Raw genomic sequence first — 27,089 nt, 5'->3', positions numbered from 1 at the left:
CAAGTTGGATTTTCTATTCATGACGAGATCTGGTGGTTAATGTGACGTTTCTCTCTGATTTATTTGACAAATTAAATTCAAGGACCATCGGAAACCATCATCACTGCATCCTCAAACTGAATCATTTGGTGAAAAATTGTCTTTGTGGCAAAGTAAGATCTCGAAAGGAGTCTTCGACTGCTTTCCTACTTACAATGAATGTGCTTCAACTAAAGAAATCACCCCCGAAATTCTGGACACTTTGACACACTTGCAGTCAGCATTGTGGCATTAATTTTCAACACTTGGAAGTAATGAATATGGATTGGATGGGTCAGTTATCCATTTGGAAACAATGAAGCTACAAATTTGACAACTGAAGAAGCAGAGAAGCTCATTGATTTAAAGCAACGATGCCGTTCTTAAGTCAAGTTTTACCGAGAAAAGCCTGGATGTGTTTTAGATTTCAATCAACAAGTTATATCCTGCAATCAGTTTAAAAGCAATCAAAATAATTCTTCCATTTGCATCTTCATGGTTTTGTGAGTTTGGATTTTGAGCACTGACTGAAATCAATTCTAAGAAAAGAGAGAGACTTCTTACAATAGACGATGAAATGTGAGTTTGTTTGTCGACTCTGGAGCCTCGATTAGATCACATTTGCTCTCAAAAACAGGCACACCCTTAACATTAAATATATTACTTAAAAACAGGTAATATATTTTTTTTCTTTTTATTATAAAACAACTGTTGCTCTTCGTGGTGTGCCGCGAAACTTTTGTAGTTCTTTTTACTGTGCCGCCAGACAAAAAAGTTTGAGAAACACTGGATTAGAGATAGACTTTTGAATACCGGTACCTAGATCTATGTCTTTATAGATCTATGCCAGTGACTATTAAAGTAAACAAAGAATTAGAACTTCCGTTTTAGGTTTGAATTCGCCATATTATTACACTTTTATTAAATGAAAGCCGACAATGCGGTAGGATTGGCGATTTTCATATTGAATGACACAGAAAAAGACAATTTTGTCTATTTTCCAGGAGATTCTTATGACTTTTCAGGAGATTTTGTAATAATTTCAGGAGATTTCCAGGAGCTCCTGAAAAATCAGGAGGCCGCGGAAACCCTGGCAGGAGCTCCTGGTAAATCGACAGGAGGGCGCGGGAAATCTGTTTTAAGTTATAATACGGTTTAATTTATTAATTTATACACCTTGAATTAGAGCGGGTCCTATGAAAGTGCGGGGCCCCCCTGCGGTCGCATAGGTTGCAGTGGCCTAAAGCTGGCCCTGCAGAATAGCAACATATATTACGCCTCTGGTCAACTAATTAGATATATTTATAAGAACTTTCACCAATGAGTAACATATTTGTAAGGTGACCCTATGTTTTGGGAAAAAAAAAGTAGAATGCAAGCTAATCATGAGAATGGAAAGGGAGAACTTTGTTCTTGTGTTGTTGATGTGTGAGATTTCAATAACAGATTTGTATATACATCAGGGAAGGACACATTTTTTTGTTCAAGGGCCATATTTTCTGTTTTTTTGCAACTTTTTGTGTGACTAAAGAAACCAATCCTTGATACCTAGGTGCGGTCACAGGCTAGGCTTCTGTAATCACCAGGTGCTGTTGTACTTTCATTTATTTCTACTGTTGTCCACGGCAACTGCCTCTTTTCCCAACTGTTAGTGCTGATTTTGAAGAGCTTCATGTTACGTTTGCATACATCAGTACACTTAAAAGTGAAGACTAGCGGCTCTCCTGCTTTCAGTTAGATCACCATACAGAATGTCTTGTGGAAGTCGACCATGTTGCAATCTATAAACTTGACCAATCAAGCCAAGGCATCTGAAGCTGATAGCGATGGCTACTTTCATTACCACTCTTCACAGCAATTCCTCATTGGTTATTTTATCTTGCTACCTTATTCTAAAATCTGGCTTAAGCATTCAGAGGTGGAAGATGTTTATTTTTTTCCTGCCATGAGTAGGTTGACCATGCTTCATTTCTGTATAGCAGCGTGTTCATCACACTAGTCAGATAGACTAAGGCTTTGTATTGTTAGTCAGCAAGGTATTGTCACATACTCTTTTCTGCAGCTGTGACATACATGCCAATTGCCTTAACTATCCTGTTGTTGATGTCTTTATCCAGTAAAACATCATTTGAATGATAGAATCAAGATAACAACAAGATTACAAAAAGAGTTTGTGTTGCCACACAAACTCAGAGGCGGCCCTCGTGGGAGACGGATCCATGTCTGATCCGCATATTCGCTGGTCGACTGAGGATGGCATCGAGCAGGGTATGAAACCGAGACAGTAGAGATAATCAGTCCTGCGCGCTAACCGCACGACCAGGCATTGCTCTTAATCTAATGACAAACTGGTTACAAACTAATAGCCTACTATTGATAATATACCTACACATTACGGAATGACAACTACCGGATATGTACAATATGTCAGAAGAGCGATTTTAGATAATCTTTTGGTATTGAGCATTTTCATTTAAATGGAACTAGAATGAGGATGTAGATGTACCTAAATTAAACTACTAATTTAGCACTCTCAATATCTATATCTACTAGATCTAGATCTAAAATATATATTTGGGATAATGTAGATGTAATTTAGATAAGATTTATATCCAAAAAACACTAGATAATCAATTAATAGACTAATTGCAATATGAAATATTAAAATAGTAGATTAGTTTTAGTATTTTATAACATTGGAATATTGACAATCTAGACTTTAGAAATAAAAAAAATTTACACTTTAAGCCTAGAAAATTAAAATTATAGATTTTGATCTAGTCTAAATCATGGCTGTCTGGTAGTGCGGTTTGCGCGCTGGATTGTCGTTTGGATTCATCGATGGTCCCAGGTTCAAACCCTGCCCGCTCCCATCACCCGTCGTCCTACGCGAGGTTTGGACTACAACTCTGAAGGAACATCCGAAATATGTAAAACAACAAACATTCTAAACTAGACCAAGAAATTCTAGATCTAGATTCTATAATGATTTTAATTAGAACTTAAATCTAAAAAGTAATTTAACCGTAATATTTATTTACAGTGTAGTATGCTTTGTTAGCATGTTGTGTTTTTTTATTCTGGCTAAAAATTGTCAATGTCTATCAATAAATTGGGTGTCAAGGACCAAATAAATACAATAAAGAGTAGGGGGTGTTAAGATCTCCATTTAAAGATAGGTCTGGTCGTGTCTTTTACGCTAATATAGATTTTTTTCCTACAAAATAATTAGTTACTGGCTTACTGGGCTATGAAATCTCGCGGTTTTGTGTTCTGTGTAGCTAAAGGTCACTCGTTTAGGTGTGTGAACTTTAGTCCAGCTTACTAATTGAGATGTATATCCAAGTAACTCGGCCTACATGGAAAGGTATGGCCTCTAGCCCAGCCACGTGATACATATTTTTTTCTCCAAATAAGCAAACTTTTTGTCCGATTGCCCGTGTAGATGTGTGGCTTGAAGTCCAGCCTCCTAATTAAGATTTACTACTAAGTAAACAAACCTAGTTCCCTCGTGTGACCACTAGAGAGTGCTTACGTCCATCGTATCTGACTTGTGGTCACCGGTCAATCAATGTGATGGACTAAACAAATAAAAGGGGTGGGAGTTGTTTATTTATACCTCTGGAAATATACCTGGTTACTATTGTAGAGGTGTGGCTCTTATAGTCCAGCCCCCTAATAAAGATTTACTACCAAGTAAACAAACGCAGTTCCCTCGAAAGGTGTGACCTCTAGATAGTGTCGATATACTGACATAAAAGCTACGTCCATCGTATTTGACTTGTTGTCACCTGTCTATCAATAAACTCAATGTGATGGTCTAAACAAATAAAAAGGGGGTGGGGGCTGTTCATCTCTACCTCTGGAAATATACACGCACAGCTAGGACAGATGTCTGGTCAGTATGACGTAGTCAAGGAATGAATAACATTTTAACATGTTAACTAACCTACTCAAAGGTCAAGAGAAATTGAAAAAATGTGCCAGCCATTGCTGCTCTGTATGTAAAGCGCATTTATGATGTAAAGTCTCATTTCTATTTATATTAACACACCTTGTCTTTATCATAAAAGATGTTTGGTGCATATTCATATAGGTTCTATTTTTAAGCACATTATTTTGTTTTAATATAAACATTAATACATTCTACAACAGACATTAATGGAACGAGGTCCACTTTATGCATATTATGTAGGTGTACTTTTTACTATTCTGCCAACTATCCGGTAGTGATATTCGACCGGAGCCGAATATCCCCAAATAGTGAAAAAATGAAGAATACTCGGCAAAAGCCGGAGCGACTATCCGATGCACCCACATTGCAAATGTGATTTTGAGTCTAGACTAAGGCCTTAAGTTGTTTTAACAATATGGATTATCTTTTCCATTGGTTTAACAAAAATTGTGTACCATTTTTAAGCACACAAATTTAAACCTATCCCTTACAGTACAATTTTCTACCTTATTATGACAGCTGTAATTTCCTTTACATGTACTGATAAGTGTGGTAAGTGATGCATTTATAATTAGGTATAGCTGTTATGCAGTCTCTAGGGAAATGTTTCTCAAACTGAAGGGTTGGTTTGGGGGGGGGGGGGGTGCTAAATACAATAGTTTTATTAATTATCAAACATTTGAATAATAACCATATGTTGCTGTCATAAAATAAAATAAGCCATTTGTGCTGTCATAAAATAAAATAAACTGAAATTTAATAAGCTCACATTTAAACAAAACAAATCTTACCTGTACAACAGCTGAAACATTAGATATAACATCTAAACTAGGGTCAATGAGGTAATTTGCATCTCTTTTCTTTCTATGATAATTATATACAGAATGTCCTGTCTGTGACTTGATTATCTCCATTTTTTTGCCACTGGACTGACTTTCCTTTAAAAGTTCATCAAATTTTTTTGATGGGTCAATAGATATACCTTGTATACAATCACTTTTGAAAGTTTCAGTGTTTGAATGCAAACTCTCTAATGTAAATTTGCTGCTATTTTCTTTTATGCTACTCTCTGTCCCATAATTATTAGTTCTCTTGTCTTCCACAGGCCTAGACAAATGTGTAGGTAAAAACTCTGTATTTAAATGGATTGATTTTTCAGAGGCTATTTCCATCATATCTTCTTCATATTCATAAAATTTAATATGTTGGTTTAATGACTTATTTTTCTCAGACTGATTAAATGTAAAATTGCTTCGAATTTCTTTTAAATTTTCATCTATCTTAGAATTAATTTTTTTACTTTTTCTTTTGCGAATTCTTTTTCTTCTACCAGAGATTGAATTTCTTAAAGGTACATCTGAAGTTGAAAATGAAGTTGATAATACATCATCAGGATGTTGTTTCTGTAAGTTCTGTATTAATGCTGACAAACTTCTTGTATCCAGATTGTTTTCAACCTTTCCATTATGAAAACCCTTTTTAGTAGAACTATTTTGATCATACGAAATAATAGTGTTTTTGTCTTCACTAGTGTGACAGCAAAAGTCATTTTTCTTTTCTTCAGTTTCATTTTTTTCTTCTTCTCTAGAAACATTAGATGAATTAGATAAACAAGTATTACTTAAAATCATGGTTTTATCATTGGAATTTGAATAAAGAATTGAATTTGAACATCGCCCATCGTCTGCAAAATCACATTTTTGTTCTTTCATTGGTCTAAAGTCTTCATCTAGCTGACTATCTGCAATACATTTTTTATCAAGTTTCTTGCCTTTGGAATGTTTTATTTTATTTTTTTTCACAACACCTTCAACTATTTTTTCTCCAGTACCCAAAGTGTCATTAAATTCTTGATTCTTAGAGATTGACTGGCTAATTAAACTTGGAAATAGTCCTTCATTCAATGTACTAACGCATCTGAAATTAAAAATATAATGAGTACTTTAAGCATCACAATAGACAAGAAATATATGTTCACAATGATGGTAACAGTTAAAATATTCAAAAGCAAGCTCAATTTCCTTTTTTATATTGCCCTTGTATTATTATGGAAAGTACTTTTATTTAACTCCAAGCAGGCTGTTGATTTCACTCCCAGCTTACCTTATCAAAGGTTTCACATGTACATAAAAGGCTAAAATGTAATACTTTAAAAGTTAATGTTATAAAAGACCATATGTATAAATATATATAAAATTCTATCTATAGTTAAATAGATGTACCATATTTTTGCGCATATACACCGCATACGCATGTAACCCAGCACAAATTACAAAAATAAAAACAAAAGCACACAACCTGCACCATTATATACCTCGCATGTGCAAAGCATCACTTGGCGTAAACTACTGGTTGCTCATGATACAGTGATGGGAACAATCTAGAAATGGCATGATGCGGCAACTTATATAAGAAGTTGTTGAATTATTTTTAAATTTATGTAGAATTAATAATTCTATTTAATATTTCTTTAAATAATGTTACATATTAATTGCACTGCATGAGCTTTACTGCACACACACACAAAATGTATGCAATGCACTATTGTTTGTACATTTAGATGAGAGGACTTTGAGAGCTTTTTGCAGATTCTATGCTTTATAAAAAAATATCTGGTCCAGGCAGTTTGAACATTCAATAATAAATAATTACTTAACTGGTATTGCACCAACTTCTCTCTCAAACATAAAGAATGAATGTGTTTGAAAATCAAAACATGCTAGTTTTTTTAAATGCTTCAAAAGTATGTTTGTTTCACTGGTCATTAAACTGTACATGAATAAGAAAGAACTTTACTCTGGGTTCACTAAAATGCTTAAAAAAGCAATTGTGGGAAAGCTGTTGAATCTCTGCTGAGTTCTTAGGCTAGAGCAACAAGATGAGGAGCAATGCTTAAGAGTTTAGATGGAGAGAATGTTCAGCAATAAAAATGCATTTTTAGGATTTCTTGTTTGGCTAACTTTCATGCAGATAGATCTACAACAGGCATGTCAAACTCGTTAAGGTGTATGGGCCGCATAAAAAACTTACTATATCCTGAGGGACCGCAATAAAAAATCAGTTGCAAAACAGCTTACTAGTTTTATGAAATTAGAAAAAATACAATAGAATACAATAATTAATGGCATACATGTCCCTTAGTTAGCTAAATTTGGAGTACAATTCCATAATTGAAAATTACTATGATTGTGCATTTTGTTCTTTATCCTGATGCTTGACATCTTTCTGGGATACATGTTTATTAATATCGGGTAGAAGTTTGTTTGCTACTGACACTATCATCACTGACGACAAATTTTGATCAGATAATCTCGAACGGTGAGGTGATTTGTAGCTATCATTATAGAAAAGAACTGCTCACAGAGATCAGTGCTTGCAAAAATAGCTAGAATTCTGGCTGCAAATTTCCGCAATTGAGCATACCGTTTAGGTAAATAACTAAATTTTGGTGCAGCCACTTCTTTATTCTTCGCTTTCAACAAAGAATCTAACTGCTATTCTATCAGCTCTAGTTGCACATTACCAGCAGCATTTTCAGAAGCAAATGAAAATGGAGATAGAAACAACGAAAATTCTTGCTCGTATCAAACCAAGTCATGAAAACGGCCAGTGGAAGCATCTACTAACGATTCCAGGTGTAAGACATATTTACCAAACGTTGTAGCCGTATTTAATCTTTTTAGTTCCTGACAAGTGAAAAAGATTTTCTCTTCATATTTGCTTGAAAGCACTTCACATGATCACAAGCAGTTGTGACAATTTAGTCTTTACTTTGAAGTTTCAAATTCAAGTCTTGCAGGTGACCACTGAGATCAATTGCTAATGCCAAATCCTGAACCCATTCGTCAGTATGGAAATGTTCAACAGATTCACCTTTCATGTTCAAAAACAATACAATTTCTTCACGCAGTACAACAAATCTCTTCAATTCTTTATGACAGGAGAGCCAGTAAATTTCATGTTCGATGTCATTCAGAAACATTGAAAATTGGCGATGATTTAAGCCACGGGCACGAATAAAATTGATAGTGACTGAAACCAGTCTTATGACATGTTGGAATTGTAATTGCTTTGTGCGTTGTTTCTTGGTGAATGATGCACTGAAAATGAGCTAATTTAAAATTAGCATTGGTCTCTCTTATTTTTGCAAGTAGCTTTGCATCAAAACTATTTCATAACGGTTAGTGCGCCATCCGTTGTTAGACTAGCTAGCTTTACCAAAAGTAAATTGTACTGCAATATCACTTCCTGTTATTTCTCAAAAACATCATCGCTTGTTGTGGTGTTATGTATAGAACAAAGCTCAAGTATTTCCTCATGTCTCAAAATTCCTGTCACAGGTCCTTATGAGTATAGCCAACTGTGCTATACCAGTTACATCAGTTGACTCATAGAGAGCCAATGAGAATATTTCAAAATCTATTTGGTTCTTTAATTGTTCACACACAAGCTGACTGACATGTCAATTATTCTATGTGCCACAGTGTTACTAGTTAAAGTTATTTCTTTCCATGCTTTCACATTTTCTGGACTTCCGCAGCTTTAACGACACACTCCTTCTTAAAATTCCTTTCACTAAATGATTTACTATGGCTTGCAATTAAGTTTGAAAAAAATGTAGCTGGCTTTTACTGCAGACTTAATCTCGTTGTTCAGTTTAACAAATACTATTTTTCAATTCAAGTATCTTGCCATCTTTTATTTTCCAGCGTAATAGTTTAACATTAGTTTGATAATTTTTTAGGTGGCCAAGCGGGCCGCATGCAAGGTGGTCCGAGTTTGACATGCCTGATCTACAAGTTGCTATGGCACTACCACTCTGAGCTTTTAAAAGTATTAGTATCTAATATAAAGTAATAGTCTATCTAGAAAAAAAAAACTCAATCAAAATCTAGGTCAGTGTATCTCAACCCTTTTTGTTTTGCAAACCCCCAATACAATTCCTCAATAGGCGGCAACCTCCCAACCCTAAAATTATTTTACTTCATAAGTGGGATTTTGCTAATGTTATAAAATCGTAATCAAAATCTGACATCCATTATGTTAATGCGAAAGTAGAATTTGTTTTTCTTTCACTATATCAGTAATTTTCGGGGCAAATCTTGCAATATTACAACGAATGTGATCTTCTGCATCAACACTAATTCTGAATTTACACTTAATAATTAATAAGCTGGAAAACTTTTTTCACAAAGATGTGGTTGTAAATGGAAGAATAAGAGCACAAGAACAACACATCTCAGACAGAATAGGATATGACTGAAAACAATGATTCAGAAATGTGTAACTAACATTGAGAAATTATTTTTAGCTTCATCACTATTAATGAGTTCAATAAACTCTTTCTGTGACATCTCCGGAACATCTTCAACTTTGTGGATGGACTTCTGGCCTATTCACACGGGACATCAGGTGTATTTGGAAAGTATGATGAAATTTTATCAGCAAGCATAAGCCTATGTTCTTTCACATAAATTATAACTGAATTGATGCTGTTATTATCCTCATAGAAAACAAATAAGGTTGGCAACATGTAAAAATTTTTTTGTCCTATTTTGCTTTCCAAATTTGAAGATTCATTAGGAAGAAAATGATCTGCTTAAATCTTCACCATGAAATATTATTTTATTTCGCAATAGCATTACGCCACGCATTTGATAGCAATTTCAACTATTTCTGAGTGAAATAAATAGGAATCAGACAGGTCCCACCTAAATTACATGAAAGACGATGCTTATTATAACCATTATCATTTGTTGTCAATAAAATCTAGTCCTAGATCTATCAATCTCTATCTAGAGTCTACTCAAAATCTGCCAGTAGATGACTATTATCTTGAATATTAGATCTAGATCCAATCTATTCCATAGTAATGTATAGACCATAATAATAATAATAATAATGAGTGTCTTTGAGTCTGAGGTTTCTTTACCCAATAAGGCAATGTCATCGGCATAAGCAAGGTATTGTAGAGGTTGACTGTATATCTGACATCGCTAGAGCCTTCATACAACTAGAAGAAGCATCTCGACCAGCAGGACTTGAGGTCAATGACAGTAAAACCAAGTACATCACAATGACAAGAGACAATCAAACAGAGGGACAAAATATCAAAATCAAAGACCACGAATTTGAAAACGTCCAAACTTGAAATATCTAGGAAGTACTATTAATTTAAAAAATGACCTACTAACAGAAATAAAGGAAAGAATAGCAGGAGGCAACAGGGCATTTTATAGCACCCACCATTTATTTAAGAGCAAAACGATTTCAAGGAAAACCAAGAAAATAATATACAAAACCATAATAAGACCAGCAGCAATGTATGGAAGTGAGACCTGGACACTGACAAAGATATCTGAAAATTTACTTAACACTTGGGAAAGAAAAATTCTTAGGAAAATCTATGGTGCCATACAGGATGAAACAGGGTGGAGGACACGCACTAACCATGAGATATATCAATAGTATGAAGACCCACCAATAGTGAACGAAATAAAAAAGAACAGACTACGTTGGGCAGGTCACCTTGAAAGAATGTCAGACAATAGAGGGGCGAAAATCGTATACAGGCAAAAATGCGATGGATAGATGATGTGGAAGCAGATCTGAAGCAGCTTGGGGTTAGGGCGTGGAGACAAAAGGCCCAGGAGAGATCTGAATGGAAGGATGTGTTAAAGCAGGCCAGAGCCCTCCATGGGCTGTAGCGCCACTGGGATGGATGGATGGATGTCTTTGAGTCTAAAATTAATGAGGAATGCAGTATTTCCTGTGGATACACAGCTCCAGCTCTGACCTACATATTTAGCAACATCCAGCGCAGACATAACTATTTCCCACATGTGGTCAATTTAGATTTTCTTTTCGCTGTCTTCATCTGTCCTCACAGTGGCTTTTCCTCTGACCTCATATGTGTATCAAGTGGCTTTTGTGAGTGATCTTAAGCTGTCTTGTTCTGAAGCCACCTACAGCCAGGTGCACTCGCTATGTTAGTTAAAACAAGATGGTGCCTAAGTTGGTCTTAAAAGAGTTTCCATGTGGTGCCTGTTACGTAGACCACCTTTCAGCTCACTGAATAGTCTACTTTTGGCATACATTTCTCCGTGCCCTGCCCAGCGTAATTGTGGGACCATCAAAAGTCCCTCTATATACAATGTGCACATAATAACAAATCAGGACATATTTCAAATTTTTCCAAAAATGGAAAAATAAAAAAAATCTGATTTTTTTTCCATTAAAAAAAAACTGAAAAAAAAAAACAAAACCCAAAACATTTGGATATTTTTGGGTCAAAAAATATCAGGAACAAAATTAGATTTTTTTAAACAGAAAAATGCATAAGAATAAATGTTCATAAAAATCCCATCACTGCTCATCAGACAACTCAAGGCACAATCATGCTCCAGTTGTTGTTGCAACAAGTGATACATAGAGTGCAACAAGGGTATGAAATATGAGCCTACGGTAATATCTTAAGTGTGTTGTTTTGACAAAAAGTTATTGACCTTGTTATCTGGTGATGGAGATAGACAGAGGCATAGCTAGCAATGTGCGAGTGGTGCGGGCCGCACGGGGCATCATACTAAGGTTTAACTTTCTCAATAAAAACAACATACATACTGTTCATACATGAACAAACACAAACTACTGTATTATTTTTCTACTTTGTTAATCTCCTTCTTGTTAAAATAAATGTAAGCTGTAGAACAGCTTGAGTCAAGTTTACTAGTTTTCTTTGAATCTCTTAAGGCAATGCACTTGTTCGTGTTATTTTTTTTTTCAAAGCATATTGTCTTTATTTGCTTATTTCTGACAGTTGCGGTAAGTGTGGCTATATGCGTAAGAAGTAGAGTTGATCAAATATTAATTGCGATCCACGATGTAAAATGTGTGACTCAATAGATTGGCGATTGGTCCATTAAACATGAGCTGATGGGAAAACAATGATTTCAATACAATATTACTTATTAGCCAGCAAGAAAACATGCAAGATTCATTTTTAGTGTTTTTTATTTTTTTAATTTCATGAGTTAGCAACACTTTAAAATTACTGCACATTAGTTTGAAAAGAAAATTGTCTTTTTGCTGTTTTATTCCTTTTGGGGAGGAGGGGTGGATCACGAGAAGCTGCCTCACTGGGCATCATATACCCTAGCTATGCCACTGGAGAAAGATTGGCCAAATTGTTTTCATGAGGTTTACAATGAGATATTCATAAAACTTTCGAATGTACATTTCACAAACACACAGCGAACTATAGGAGCTATAAAGACCCACCAGTATGTCCAAAGGTTAGGGTTAGAGTCCTGGTGGCTGAGCAGTAAAGCGCTTGGCTTCCAAACACGGGGTTCCAGGTTCAAATCCTGGTGAAGACTGGGATCAGTTATAGTATATATATATATATATATTATATATTATGCAGCTCATGCCCAATCCGGTTCTTTCCGTAGCCAATAGGCTCATTAAACCTACACTTAAAAGCTCTACCATCTCAAATTATTATTAGGCTGAAAAAAAAATCATTGCTGTAATAGAAGCAGCACCATTTTGTTTGTGATGTTCTGAAGAGGAAGTAAAGAAAACATTTTCACTGAACTATATATTCTTTTTTTCCCTAACTAAGCATTATAGTTTAGTATGATCAAAATGATAGGTTTAGTGGTAGTTTTAAGATTAGGTTTAAAATTAGTGTTAGTTTTTAAGGTTAGGTTTAAGGTTTGGTTTAGGTTTATAAGGTTAGGTTTAGGGTCAGATTTAGGATAAGTTTAGTGAAAGGCTAAAAGTTTAGGGTTAGGGTTACACTTAAAATTAGGTCTAGCTTTAGAATTAGATTTAAGAGTAAGTTAAGAATTAGGTTTAGGGTTTAACCTATCACTAAACCTAACCCTTAATCTAGCACTAACCCAAGCTCCAACCCTTAACTTAAATCTAAACTTAATTCTAGCACTAACCCTAACTCTAAACCTAACCCCACTAGAAGTACCAAACCTCCATAGCACTAACCCTATATCTAACAATAATTTTAGTGTAATTATGTCACTAAACCTAGCCCTAACACTAAAGCTATCACTAAATGTAGCATTTTGATCATATAAGACAGGCACCCACTCAAATACCGCTTAGGAATTGAGTCACTGAAGCAGTATAATGCCTTTCCTCCGTGGGACCAGAGTTCCCTCCCTTCTATAAGAGACAGCATCCAAAGTGTAACAAAAATATCCGATCACAACCAAACAGAGCTCAAGGAATTAGTGAACTATTTTCTAAAAGCTCATTACCCCAACAACTAAAGGGTCAGAGTCTACACAGATGGATCCTCTCAAAAATCCAATACAAAAGGAGGAGCTGGCATACTAATTGAATGGCTCAATGGAGAAAGACTGGACACCAAAGATCTCTCAGTAAAAGAGCAGAAATGCAAGCACTGGATTTAGCAGCTACCACACTAATAAACTACCCATGTACACCAAACAGCCAAACTGTCTTACTGACTGTTGTCAAAACAGCCCTTCAAAGCCTGAAAAACTCGTGACTCAGGACAGCTCTTGTAAACCTTAACATCAATGGCAAGGAAATTGTTCTTCAATGGGTTCCAGCGCACATTGAATTGGCAATGAAAAAACAGACATACTGGCCAAAGATGGAAGAATGAACATACAAATGAAATTCCTCTCTACCCAGAAGAGTGCTATACATGGGAATGTATTCTGGCTTAATGAAATTTCCACTAAATTCTTTAACGAAAGTGAACATATCGCTATGTAATTCATGCACATGTGGTTTGTTCTGCAAAAGTTTCTTCAAAAAAGGAAGAAATTGTTCTGTTATGCCTTTGTACAAGGTAGCGATTAAAACCGTTTTATCCTGATTGTCTAGTAGAGCATTTAAAATTCAAATTTTTCTTTCAATGTTGCTGTCTGATTTAGATTGTCTTCTCTAATTCTTTTATTTGCTTCCCTAATTGTCAACAATTTCATATTTTTGAAATATATCATCACTCTTTCTTTCTGCAGGAGATAAAAAAGCTAAGTAGTAAAGTAACAGAGTCAAACAGATCCAAAAATCTCTCTGCTACCACATTAATTTGTAGAAATCTGGGGTATCACGCGAATTAGTGATTTCCCTTCACTGGCACCTAATAAACATTGTATTTTTTTTTAAATACACTTCTAGCTTTGGGTGATTCCTCAACATCATAATAAATATCCATGGCTAAACTTTGAAAATTGAAAAAATTTTTCATTGGTACAAAAAATTTCTTCACTGCATTATTTATCATGTGAATGGTGTCCCAGCTGACATCAAATAAGTGTTTGTTTTAATTTTCTAATTTTAGGCTCAACACCTTCCTTTTTTCCCTCATTACATTACAATTATCCATCATGACAGACATTACTTGGTTCCAGTTTATGTTCATGACTTCTAAGATTTCCCCAACAGCATATTATTATATTATTTGAAGCACATGAAATATTCATTTCTCTGGTGCCAAGCAGCTGGCTTATAATTTTTTGTGATGAATCATCATAATATAGTACCTTTATGTTTAAAAATTTATTTCCAGCATTATTCATAGCTTCATATATATACAGTGAAATAAATTTACCTTTCAATTTCTCTCGAATGGAATGCCCAACTCCCTGAGAAGTTATGTATATTGCACTTTGACATGATAAAGTGATACTATTTAGTGCTGTAATATCTTTGCTAAGCCTTTGGCTCAATTTTAAAAGATCAGGAACTAAAGAAAATGGAAAGCTGTGTTCAGCAATAAACAGGCTTAAAATGGCCTTTATTTCTGCTGTTTTGTCTTGCAAGCTGTCTTTTGTGAATTGCATTGTGCTTGAGGAGCCAGTTAATTTAGTACTTTGGATTAAACTTTTCACAGCCTTTCTGTGCAACTCTAAATCACAATGATTCATTAAGTCTTTTTTCCCAGAAGTTCCATAAAGGAGGGTCTTGCTGCAGGCAGTACAAAAACATGCCCCAGATTTATTATCTTTTTTTATTTATTTATCTTTTTTGCACCATTTTTCATATGAAAATCCATCAATAGAAACTTCAGACAGCCATAACCACTGCCATCTATTTCTAATTGGCTTTCCATCCAAACCAATATCAATAGTAGAAACATCATCACCAAATTTCAAAAACAAGATGATGATTCAGATGATAGACTTAAGTCTAGTAAGTCCAGATCTAGAATAATTGCAATTCTCAGTCACGAAATAGATCTAGATTATTATTTTTTTAAGTAGAGTGTAGATTAATAGTTCCATAGATCTAGATCAAGTTATCATATAACATGGTGATTATGATAACAGCACACTAGTCACTCAGTAATAATCATCATTATATATTGAGTCTAGATCTAGTCAATCTAGTCTCATATTAGTCATATAGACTATTATTTTATTATCTCGATGAGTAGAATAAAAACGATCTTGATCCAACAATTAGAACCACAGATTTCGATCAAAATTATTGAAATTCTAACAGAATATGTAGATCTAGGTATAATTTGATTGTAGAATTATTATGATAACTGTATAACTTTTCAAACATTAATATAAAAATGATTTTTTGTTTTATAAAAATTGCTTTGTACTATAGAAAAAGGGCATACATTCCTTTTAATATTATTTTCTTAAAAAAAAAAAAAAAAAGTTATAAAAGTGTAATCGAAGCATTCTTTTTACTCTGAGTGACAAAAAAAATCAATCCCATTTAAACGTGGAAAACAATTTCAGAGTCAGAGTTAACGCAGTTATGTTTACTAAATTGTTTAAGGATTGCTGAACAAACAAACACACAAAAAATACTAACAAAAAGACAGACAAGAGAGAGAGAGAGAGAGAGAGAAAGAGAGACCTTGTAATAGAAACATTTATGGCAATAGAAAACTATTTTGTGAATCACTAATAAAAGAATAATTGTACAATGTATTTACAGACTAAAAGAAAGTTGTATTTCAGCATTTATAGATATTGAAAAATAGGCTCTATACAATTCAAATTGGTGTCCCTTTATAGTACCCACAACATATTGTAATATAATATTCATATTATAATAAATGCTTGCTGAGATGTTGCAGCAAATAACTGGTAAAACTTTACATCGAAGGACCCTTTTGAAGAATGTTACGCAAGTGGCAGCGCCGCGCTGTCTATCGCTACGGTAATCAGGTCACAAGGTCACTACTGGCTAGACGGTGTCGGTAGTATCATGTAGGTCACGTCAGTACGTCATCATACGTGCGGATAGACAGCTGCCAAATAACTGACCTGAAAAACTAGGGGCCTTCAATGTAATGTTTTACCCAGCCTCTATATATTCAGTTCTAATGCAAGTATAGCTTGAATTCTATTGTTGTATAAAAAATCTTATTTTAAAAACTTTTACTAGTAATGTTATGGGTGCAACAGTGTCCCATTTATTTTCAATGAGCGCAAACATAACTTAGTGTTCAAAAACTTCATTTTCTCTATCTAGATGCTTAATTAATAGTAGGCCTATACTTATATTAACATTCACATTATGCTAAACTGGCTAAACAAAAACAAACAAAAAAAACAATTAGTTGTACTATTATCATCAATGGTGTCGTAATGATGCAAATGAAATGCAAAAGGGAGTACCCCCTTAACCAGCACTGCTGAGGAAATGTATGTATTCCAATTAACATGCCAACGTTGATTTGACCCCATTAAACTAAATTGATATATATTTGGATTTATAAACGTTAATTTTTGTTGTGCAAAAAGAGCATCCAGTCTCCCATAATTCGTTACCAAATATAACATTTTCTAATAACAAACTAAAAAGGTATTGAAGTTTAATCCTAACAGGATAGTGAAATACAGAAGAGCAAAATAAATACTACTATTGAAACAAGAAAAATAATTATGGAGAGGAGGAGTTAATTTTCTATTGATAAATTTTTAAAGTACTATGGCTGAAAAAAGCGCATATAATATAATATACATTTGAAATAAAAAAAAACACATTCATTTTTAGCCTAATAATTAATGTGACACTCTCTAATATCAGTACTGGAGAAACATTCAAACAGATCTAGTTCCAGTGATACTTGCTCTTTATTTATTTTTTTTTTTATTTCTGGGATGGAGAGTTACTAAACCTCCTCTTCAGAACATCATCCAAAAACAACAATATTTGCAATGGTAGAGCTTTTGAGTGTAGGTTTATGAGTCTATTAGCTACAGTAAGACCACAGAAAGAACGGGATTGGGCGTGGGCGGTATAATATTTAAACTTTAAACTATTATACTGGCATTTTTTAAATTTCGGGACCTTTGGGTGCCTCTGAGTCCACCCAGCTGCTTTGAAAAGCAATTGAGAGAAAGCTGCTGAATCTCTGCTGAGTTCTTAAGCAAGACAAGCAAGAACAACCAGATAAAGAGCAATGCTTAGAGGAAGAGAATGTTAAGCATATTGACTCTTTTTCATGCTGATACAAGTTGTTTACAAGAACTTGAAGAAGTGGATCTCTATCACACTGGGCTTTTAAAGCATTAGCTGAAATGTTAGGGGGAGCAAATAACGAACGTTTGCCATCATCTATCTCAGTATCTGAACTTCCTGATTCCTTCAATAGATTCTTCATTGGGAAGATTGAGCAGATTAGAAATGACATGCCATCCCTCTCATCACAGCTTGACCACTCGCCAATTTTTCAAAATACTCCTTTTTGCGAGTTTCAGCATGTATCTGAAGATTATGTCAAAAGTACTATTTTAAAGATGCCAAATAAGTCATGTGACCTTGATCCTATTCCAACTTCCTTGCTCCTTGAATGTTTAGATGAGCTTGTACCTACAATTACTAACATTGTGAACTCTTCACTGACTTCAGGCATTGTACCACAGCAATTTAAGCATGCACTTGTCAGGCCCTTATTAAAGAAATCCAGTCTTGACCCGGAATGTCTAAAAAAACTATCGCCCGGTATCAAATCTTCCCTTCCTGTCAAAGCTTCTGGAGCGCATTGTGTTAGCGCAAATTCTTTCTCATCTTGAACAGTTCGTCTCTTGGAAGAATTTCAATCTGCATATAGGAAGTGCCGTAGCACAGAGACAGCAGTGGTCAGGGTACTAAACGACTTACTTCACAATTCCGACAAAGGCCACATATCAATGCTTTCCATGCTGGACTTGTCTGCAGCCTTTGATACGCTAGACCATGAAATTATGATGGCCAGATTCTCTGCAACTTTTGGTTTAGCAGGAATCGTCCTAAAGTGGCTTGGATCCTACCTGATGGAACGCACCCAAAGTGTCGTTGTTAGCGGGACGGAATCAACAAGCTTACTTTTGAAGTACGGAGTACCCCAAGGATCAGTTCTTGGCCCAGTACTGTTCACTATGTACACATATCCACTCAGCGGTGTCATACGACCAACCGGCATCTTTTATACCATTTCTTTGCTGATGACTCACAGTTATACGATTCATCAGTACCCTCAGAGGTGTCGCATCTGGCAGAGAAAATCAGTAGTACCGTTGCAAGGGTGAGCGATTGGATGGTTGAAAATAAACTCAAGATGAACGAAGACAGACAGAAATAATTAAGATTGGTACTAGGAACAATGTCTCAAAAGTTGACAGCACAGATTCTCTCTTTATCACGAATTGCCATGTTCCTTTTGTCCATGTAGTGCGGAATATTGGAGTTTTCTTCGACTCAACACTATCTTTCGACCCACACATAAGTCAGCTCTGCAAAGGTCTTTATCTGCAGCTGCGCAGATTAGGCCAGATCCGACCATATTTAACAACAGTCAACAAAAACGCTAGCTGTGGCATTCATACTCTCCCGCCTTGACTACTGCAACTCCGTGCTAGCAGGTATACCTGATGACAAAATAGCCAAGCTGCAACATATACAGAACAACGCCACTCGAATAGTCCTTAAAAAAAACTAGACAAGATTCTGCTACTACGCTCTTGCGCACGCTCCATTGGCTTCCTGTGAAAGCAAGAATCGATTAAAAAGTCGCCACACTTTGTCATCAGTGTATATATAACAATGAGATGCCCTTGTACCTTAGCGAACTGATTACTCCATATGTCCCCCAGAGAGCCCTGCGCTCAATGGACTCAACGCTGTTAGTAGTGCCACGTTTCTCCCTCAAAAGCTACGGTCTGCGGGCTTTTTCAGTTCACGGACCAAAGGTTTGGAACTCACTCCCCATTGATCTCAGACAGACAACATGCTACACCACTTTTAAGAAGAACATTAAGACCTATCTGTTTAAAACTTTTTTAGATTAACTGTCATTTTAGCTCTCGTGTTTTTGTTTGTAATGTTGTTACAGCGCCTTGAGCCTACATTTTGTTTGTTAACAGCGCTTTATAAATAAAATTATTATTATTATTAGTAGTAGTAATGATTAGTTTTTAGTTGGATATAGAAAAAAACAACTTTAATCTCAATCTAGATCTATCTATAATCTAGATCTAATTTAATAACTCGGAATCTACATCTCTGGTGACTCTAGCAGTCTAGATCCATTTTATATATTATTATTAGATCTATATTCTATCAGACTTATAGTACTTTTATACTCAGTAACTTACTATAGTCATGTAAAGTAGGCATTATTATATATTTAATACATATCTATATACAGGGTTCATAGCCAATTTCATGAATGATTTTCCAGGTTTTCAAGGTAAAGTTTTAGATTTTCAAGGTATGCATCGCACCATAGCAAGCAATATATATAATGTATATATATATTTACATAGATATGACATAAATATGTAAAAAGAACAATATATATATATATATATATATATATTAAATTTAAAAACTCTCATTAAAATGTATGCTGATAAGTTGAAATCATACCTCCCCCCCAAAAAAATAAATTCATCTCTAGTGTTTCCTAAGCATTTAAATGCAACTTTTTAATACATTAGAAAACACACACAAGCTTGCACTACAGAAGAATAACTTTTTTAAAATATGAGATGTAATTCAGCTAAAACTGTCGCAATCTGAAGTGGGAAATTTTCTTAAATTGACATAGATTTGTAAAAAAAATATTTCATTCTTACTATAGCAGTTGACTTGCTTTCCATCAGTTTTAAGTAAATTACAACCAAAATAACTCTTCTACGGGCTTTTCTACAGCTGTGTGCGAAATATTTACGTTAAATCTACAGTAGATCTAGACTCTAAGTCACTAAATTCGCAGACTTTTCACGGCTGTGAGAGAATTATCTTCACTCTATTCTATTGGATTAGAATAAATTAAGTCTAGATCTAAGTCTAAGTCACTAATTTCGCGGACTTTTCACGGCTGTCACTGCTTCTACAGTCTAGATCTAATTAAGTCTTTAAATTGGCGGACTTTTCACGGCTGTGTGCGAATTATCTTCACTGAATCTATCGTAGATCTAGACTATAGATTCTAACTCAATGTCACTAAACTTCGCGGACTTTTAACGGCTGTGAGAGAATTATCTTTACTAGATTCTAGTGATTTAGCGTAAATCTAGAATCTAGCGTATTTCTAGAGCAATCTAGACATTAGATGTACCTGTATCTAGATCCTTAAATTCACGGAGTTTTCAGGTTAAGCGCGAACTATCTTCACTGGATCTAACTTAGATCTAAATCTAGATACTATTTCTAGCTAGATGAGAAGGATGGATCGTGAGAAGACTCAAAAGTAAAGTACCGGTAGCAATTATACTTAAACACTGAATCATAATCTCCAAATACAAAATCTAATAAAATACTCAGAAAGACACAAAGATAAGATGATATACGGACTTTCCACGCGGAGTCACTCTTACTGTTACAAGAAGAAGATTTTCGGCGAGGGAGGGTCCGGAGGGGTGTAGCCTTCACATTAGGCTTCTAATTGCTCTAGTTATAGACAATAGTCACTACAGACTAGATCTAGCACGTCTTCAGTCGTAACAGTGAAAGGAAAACAGTGCTAAGTGAAATGCTTGCTTGAGCCAAGGTCGTTTTCAATCACGAGGTCGCGCTTCACAAGTGGGTGAAAGGCAGTGTAGAAGTGTCGTCACTGGTCAGCTCAATGTAGCCGGGAAAAAAAAACGAAAATAAACACCAGGTATCGGGAGGGAAAGAACTCAAGGTCCAGTTTTAAAATTCAAGGTTTATTCACCGTTTTTTACGAAATTCAAGGCTTTTTCAAGGCCTTGAATTTAATATGAAATTCAAGGTGTTTTCCAGGTTTTCAAGGTGGCTACGAACCCTGTATATAAAATCTATATAGATGGCCGGTAGGTCTACTAGATATAGTCATAGATCTTATGATAGATCTAAATGTCTAAATCTAATCATATTCTAATCCCATTTGGAAGTCTGCAGGCAGGGTTCAAATTAGAAAAATCTAGGGGCCATCATATCAAAAGAGTTAAAATTAATAGCGCATAGCGCCAGGCATCATGATACTCTAATTCTGATACTTTTCTGAACTTTTCAAAAGCTGGTAAGCAGCCATTGAAGTCTAGAGTCTAGACACTCTAGAATTTAGAATAAATCTAGATCAAAAGTATTCAAATTAAAGAAACTAGACATATATATATATATATATATATATATATATATATATATATATATATATATATATATATATATATATATATATATATATATTAAATATATATATAAATATAATATATATATATGTGTATATATGTATATATATATATAATATATATATCTCATATATCATATATAATAGTTTCCACTTGCGCTGCCTGAGATGCATAATGGGCATCTCTTGGAGGGACCATGTCTCCAATCAGGAAGTTTTAAGATTGGCCAATATGAACAGCATGTATGCTCTCCTGACACAAAGAAGATTACACTGGCTCGGACATGTCACCCGCATGCCAGATGGCAGAATCCCGAAAGATATCTTATATGCTGAGCTTGTGGAAGGAGTCAGACCCAAGGGCCGCCCAAGACTAACATATAGAGATGTCTGCAAGCGAGACATGAGAGCCTCAGGCATCAGCGAAAGTATGTGGGAAAACATAGCCAAAGACCGGAGTGCATGGAGACAGACTGTGCGTGCTGGGACAACCCTTGCTGAGAACAAAAGAATTGAAGCGGCTTTAATCAAGAGGGATAAAAAGAAAGCTGCCCTGTCTGCTAGCCCTAAATCAGAGGCATACACATGTATGAATTGTGGCAAAGTCTGCCGTTCTAGAATTGGCTTGATTAGCCACACCAGATTCTGCCCCGTCTCAAGATTAAGCCAAAACCAGTGACTCATTTGGGCGCATCCATTGCCTTTCGAGACAAAAGGAGCCATATAAAAAAAAATAAAAAATATCTCATATCTAGAATATATATATATATATATCTAGACTGATTCAAACCACTCTAGTCTTGATCGAGATCTATATATAATATAATAAGACAATACAGTAACACGAGATTTAAAAAAAAAAAGAACTTATCTCTAACAGTGTCAAAAGACCGGATATGTGCGCATGTGGATCTATGTTTGTTGACATGGCTTCTTTATTAATGTATGGCGGTCGTCTTATCGATTCAAATTGTTAGAATTAGTTTTTAGTCAAAAAAGTCAAAGAAAATGAGCAGAACGTGCTCTAATGTTCGTAGTACGATAGGCCAAGGATAAATTCTAAAGGTTGAAAAAAAAAAATGAATATTATACACATTAACTTTTAGTTTCAGTAAGTCAGAATAATTCAGTATCACTGTGACTGTGACTAATTTAATATTGATAGATCTAAATCTAATAAATATGACTAATATTTGTAATAACTAGGTCTAATACTTTTCATACTTTTTACTACTAACTATTAAACTAGCCAGTCTATATATATCATCTATGCATATAATATAGGTACTTTGATAAAAAATTCAAATTTAATGAATCTAAATGAAACTAGTATAGTTAGATAGATCTTTTTGAATGGAGTTCATTGATACCTCATTTATGCTTCTAGGTTAATTAGAACATAAGTTATGACCATTTTAGTGTCGGAGAATTAGCCTATTAAAATACCCAAAAAATTGTGACCGAAAGGAGGAGCTTATACATTTAAACTGCTATAACTTTTTAACGCTTAAAGATAATGTAATGAAATTTTCCATAGAAATGCGCAATTATGTTCTGATAATTATGACAATTTTAAATCTGGGATATCTATTAACACTTTTTTTTGTTAAGCCCTTGATGTAGGGGTAGGTGTTGATAAACGACAGAAACAGAATACATATTCACACATAAATGGTCATAACTTTTAAACCAATAGAGATAATTGAATGAAATTTTCAACAGAAATGCATGTTTATGTGGTATTTATTTCTTCTTTATAATTCTGAGATAGAAGTTGAAACTTTTTTTTTTAATTTCTTAAATGTGGGTCGACATTTCGAAAACGACAAAACAAAAAACAAATGTTGACACTTAAATGGTTATAACTTTTTAACCAATAGAGATATGCAAATGAAATTTTCAACAGAAATGCATGAATATGTGTTATTTATTTATTCTATTTTAACACTGAGATAAGAATTTTTTTGAAAATTTGATTTTTGATAAATGTGGAATGACAAGTTTGAGTTTTTTTCGACAAAATATTATGTTGACACTTATGGTTATAACAACCAAAATTTATGTTGGTTATAAATTTTTAACTAATTGAGAAATTTAAATGAAGTTTTCTACAGGAATGCATGCATGATTATGTGTTATTTGTTTATTTTATTATAATCTGAGACAGAAGTTTTCATTATGTTGACACTTAAAATGTTGCAACTTTTTTAGCCGTAAATTACTTTTTAGGCTTTTAACTGAAATGAACAACTTTTTGCTGATACTTATAATAAACTTTGGATGAATAACATGTTGGAAAAACAACACAAAAATAAAAACCAAAAATTTCTATTTCATACTTTGAGAGCTGTAACATTTTAATCTAGACTTTAGAGATAATTATACAAGATTTACAAAATTAAAAAAAAAAAAGAGTATTTAAATTTACATATAATGTAAATAACAAATATAGATTTCTTGATGTCATCAGTCTGAGTGCGTTTGCAAATGTATGTCAGTATCCAAAGCTTGCGAGGATCATGCATGATTGTTTGAAGATGAACATTGTTTGGGTGTACCCTATCTGTTTTGCTGAAATAGAATAAATAATTTTAATGCATACCAATGTAGGCTTGCTGAAAAGGTAAAATTATCAAGACTTAATATAAATGGTTCATAGCACAATTATCAGCTGGATTGTGAAATTATATTTTTCACATTAAATAAATATCCCAGATATGCAACATGTTCCCTTAAAATAAAATATATCTAACTATTTGATGGGTAAGCACATAATGGATTTGTTTGTAGTTGGAAATTATCAATTGAAGTACTGTCTCTGTAGCACCTTACAAAAACCTTCAGCAAGTTCTTTAGTGATCTCGATAAATACTTCATCAACAGTCACATTTCTCAGGGTTTTCAGAACGAGATCTTCAGTATCCAGAGTCTGGCCAAAGCAATCAATTAGTATTGAAAGGAGATTCTCTGGAGAATCCACAATGGCCTTTAGTTTGTCAATGCAGACCTTCACATGAGAGATCTAGAAAACAAGAGAATAAATATAATAGCTGCATAAATGGTATCTTTAAAATGTTTCATCTTTCATTTTGTAGATCAGTGTCATCCACGGTCCAGTCAACATCTTGCCAAAAAGCCCTGTTAATAAATATAATAAATGTCAAAAGGGTTGAGACACCTAAAAAGGAATTGTTTTGAAACTATAAAAATGAATTTACGAAAGAAAATGGTAAAGTTATTACCTTAAAAGACTAACCGCTTTTCTGCAACAACAAGCACAGTGTTGTTCTGTGTTACCTGCCTTTCAGTAGCCTCAACATCACCTTCACGTCGCAACTTCTTCACCATACTAGGTCGTTCAGTGCTGTCTTGGATAGGTGTCTTTTTGCCAGCAGCATCGATAGAAATTTTTTTATCCAAGTAAGGTGCAAATAGGTGCCAGCTGCGGGTAATCTTCCTACAAAAGTTCTTCACCTCGGACATATGCCTTCAAAACTTATTGTCAACAACATCGACATCAAGGCCTGCCACGCCCACATTATCTGGGGAAAATGTAACAAAAAAAAGTTAGCTTTATTTAATTGTGAAAAAAAAATGTTTCAAACAAAATTACACATGTACAATTTTAATAAAATGCAGTTTAAAGATTAGTTTATAAAAGGATAAAAGACATTTAATGTAAAATAGAAGGCTCAACTTCATAAGTCCAAGTCCAGCCAAGCCTTTACTTTAAAATAAATTTCTACAATCATCCTAAATCATATACAGAATATAGTAGATTTAAGTAGATCTATAGATTAATATCTGAAAATTTATTTTCATTGAAATAAAATGATATTCCAATTGATTTGAGTTTTATTTTGTTTATAACTTGTTTATAACATAATTAGTAGTGATTATTATGGTAACAATCACTTAAAATCGTGTATAAAAATTGTTTTATAATTATCGCAATTATATTACCAGCTATTGCAAGAATTATCACTTAAATTTAACTAAAAACGAAAAATAACAATTGAACTAGGTTAAAATCATTCTAAAAGTTTAATAAATAACATTCAAAATCACGGATGACTAAATAAAACTGTTCTTGATGATGGATTTTAAAAAAATCGATCTAACAAAAAAGCTATGCAGCCATTGATAACCATTGAATCTATCATTTCCGGTTAGTAATGGCGGCTAGTTTCGTTTTCTAGCCAAGATACCTGATGCAGTGGGTCCATTTTTACTAAAAAAGTGGAACACTTATTGCGATAATATGAACAAAAATAGTTAGATTAGATATTAAGGTACTTGGGATGACTTAAATAACTATGCTTATTAGAATAATAAAAAAACTATGGATGGTCAACTTACCCCTATGCTCAACACGCTGGAACTCCATGAAGACGATAGAAAAGCACTGATATAAATCCAAAGAATTAACTGATATCCGATCCTTGAACAAACAAAGGGCTCCGATTATCCTTTGGTGTCTGATTTTGAAGACAAAACCAGACTGGAACGAAATTACCACTGCTTTCGGCTTAAATACTGCCGCACGAATACTACCGGTTCCGGTAACCAAAAAAAATCTCGCGCGACCGGAAAATCGAAGTATCTAATATAATAATACAGAAGGGGTTCTATCAATTATATAGGTTATGACTGAAAAAAACAACAACTATAAATACTTTTAATTTTACACTGCTCATAACTGCTGTATAACTCATACAAACTTATCTTTTCCCAAATGTTTCCCATAATAACTTTTACTTTATCGTCCAGTCTATATATATATGTCTATGACTAAGAGCAAGTATCACTGAACTATATATTATTTTGATGGAATTTAGTATTATTATTATCAAAATTTTGATTTTAGTGCTAGCACTACACTAACTTCTGGGATGGAGAGTTACCTCCTCTTAAGTTTAGGGTTAGAATTAGGTTTATGATTAGGTTTAGAATTAGCTTTAGGATAAGTTTAGAATTAGGTTTAGGGTTAGAATTAGGTTTAGAAGTAGGTTTATAAGGTTTAGAATAAGTTTATAAGTTTAGAGCTAGGTTTAATATTAGGTTTAGAATTAGGGTTAGATTTAGGATTAGGTTTAGAATTAGGGTTAGGTTTAGAATAGGTTTAGTGCAAGGTTTAAGATTCTTAAACCTGCAAGGTTTAAGATTCTTAAACCTAACCCTAAACCTAGCACTAAACTGTGACTAAACCTAACCCTAGCCCTAATTCTAAACCTTACCCTAACCCTAATTCTATACATACCTAATTCTTATTAAATTCTAAACCACCCTAATCCTAGCAGTAAACCTATTATTTTGATCCTACTAAACTGTCTAAACCTAATCCTAAACTATAATATAGTATATAGCGGTTAGTTAGGGAAATATTATTTAAAACAATGTTCCCAAACAATATATATAGTTCAGAGAAATTTATTTCTTTACTTCCTCTCCAGAACATCATAACAATATGGCGTTGCCTCTATTACAGCAATAATAAGAAACTGTAAAAACTAAATT

General features: G+C 34.1%; 1 protein-coding gene and 1 long non-coding RNA gene across 5 annotated transcripts in view; both read right to left on the bottom strand.

Moving 5' to 3' along the window:
* Positions 1 to 27,089, bottom strand: part of LOC106073296 (coilin-like) — a 51,005-nt gene that overhangs the window by 23,069 nt on the left and 847 nt on the right. The window contains exons 1-2 of one of the 3 annotated variants that reach the window (XM_056019717.1): positions 17,027 to 17,052; positions 4,765 to 5,890 (exon numbers count right to left, since the gene is read on the bottom strand). In XM_056019717.1, the coding sequence (XP_055875692.1) occupies positions 4,765 to 5,890; positions 17,027 to 17,037 (1,137 nt within the window). In that variant the 5' untranslated portion in view covers positions 17,038 to 17,052. Of the gene's footprint in view, positions 1 to 4,764; positions 5,891 to 12,250; positions 12,549 to 17,026; positions 17,053 to 27,089 lie in introns of those variants that run through there. The other 2 variants (XM_056019718.1, XM_056019716.1) reach the window with 2 other exon arrangements.
* LOC129924529 (uncharacterized) lies at positions 24,248 to 26,177 on the bottom strand. 2 transcript variants are annotated; one of them, XR_008776486.1, is made up of 3 exons: positions 25,629 to 26,177; positions 24,815 to 25,114; positions 24,248 to 24,710 (listed from the first exon to the last, which is right to left on the bottom strand). It is a non-coding gene; the product is annotated as an uncharacterized LOC129924529 (long non-coding RNA). The 2 variants fall into 2 exon arrangements; XR_008776485.1 differs by having other exon boundaries at positions 25,932 to 26,177.

Source organism: Biomphalaria glabrata, chromosome 2 (assembly GCF_947242115.1).
Source record: "Biomphalaria glabrata chromosome 2, xgBioGlab47.1, whole genome shotgun sequence".
Taxonomy (NCBI): domain Eukaryota; kingdom Metazoa; phylum Mollusca; class Gastropoda; family Planorbidae; genus Biomphalaria; species Biomphalaria glabrata.
Note: the sequence above shows the minus strand (reverse complement) of the source record. Positions and strands in the feature narration are given on the sequence as shown.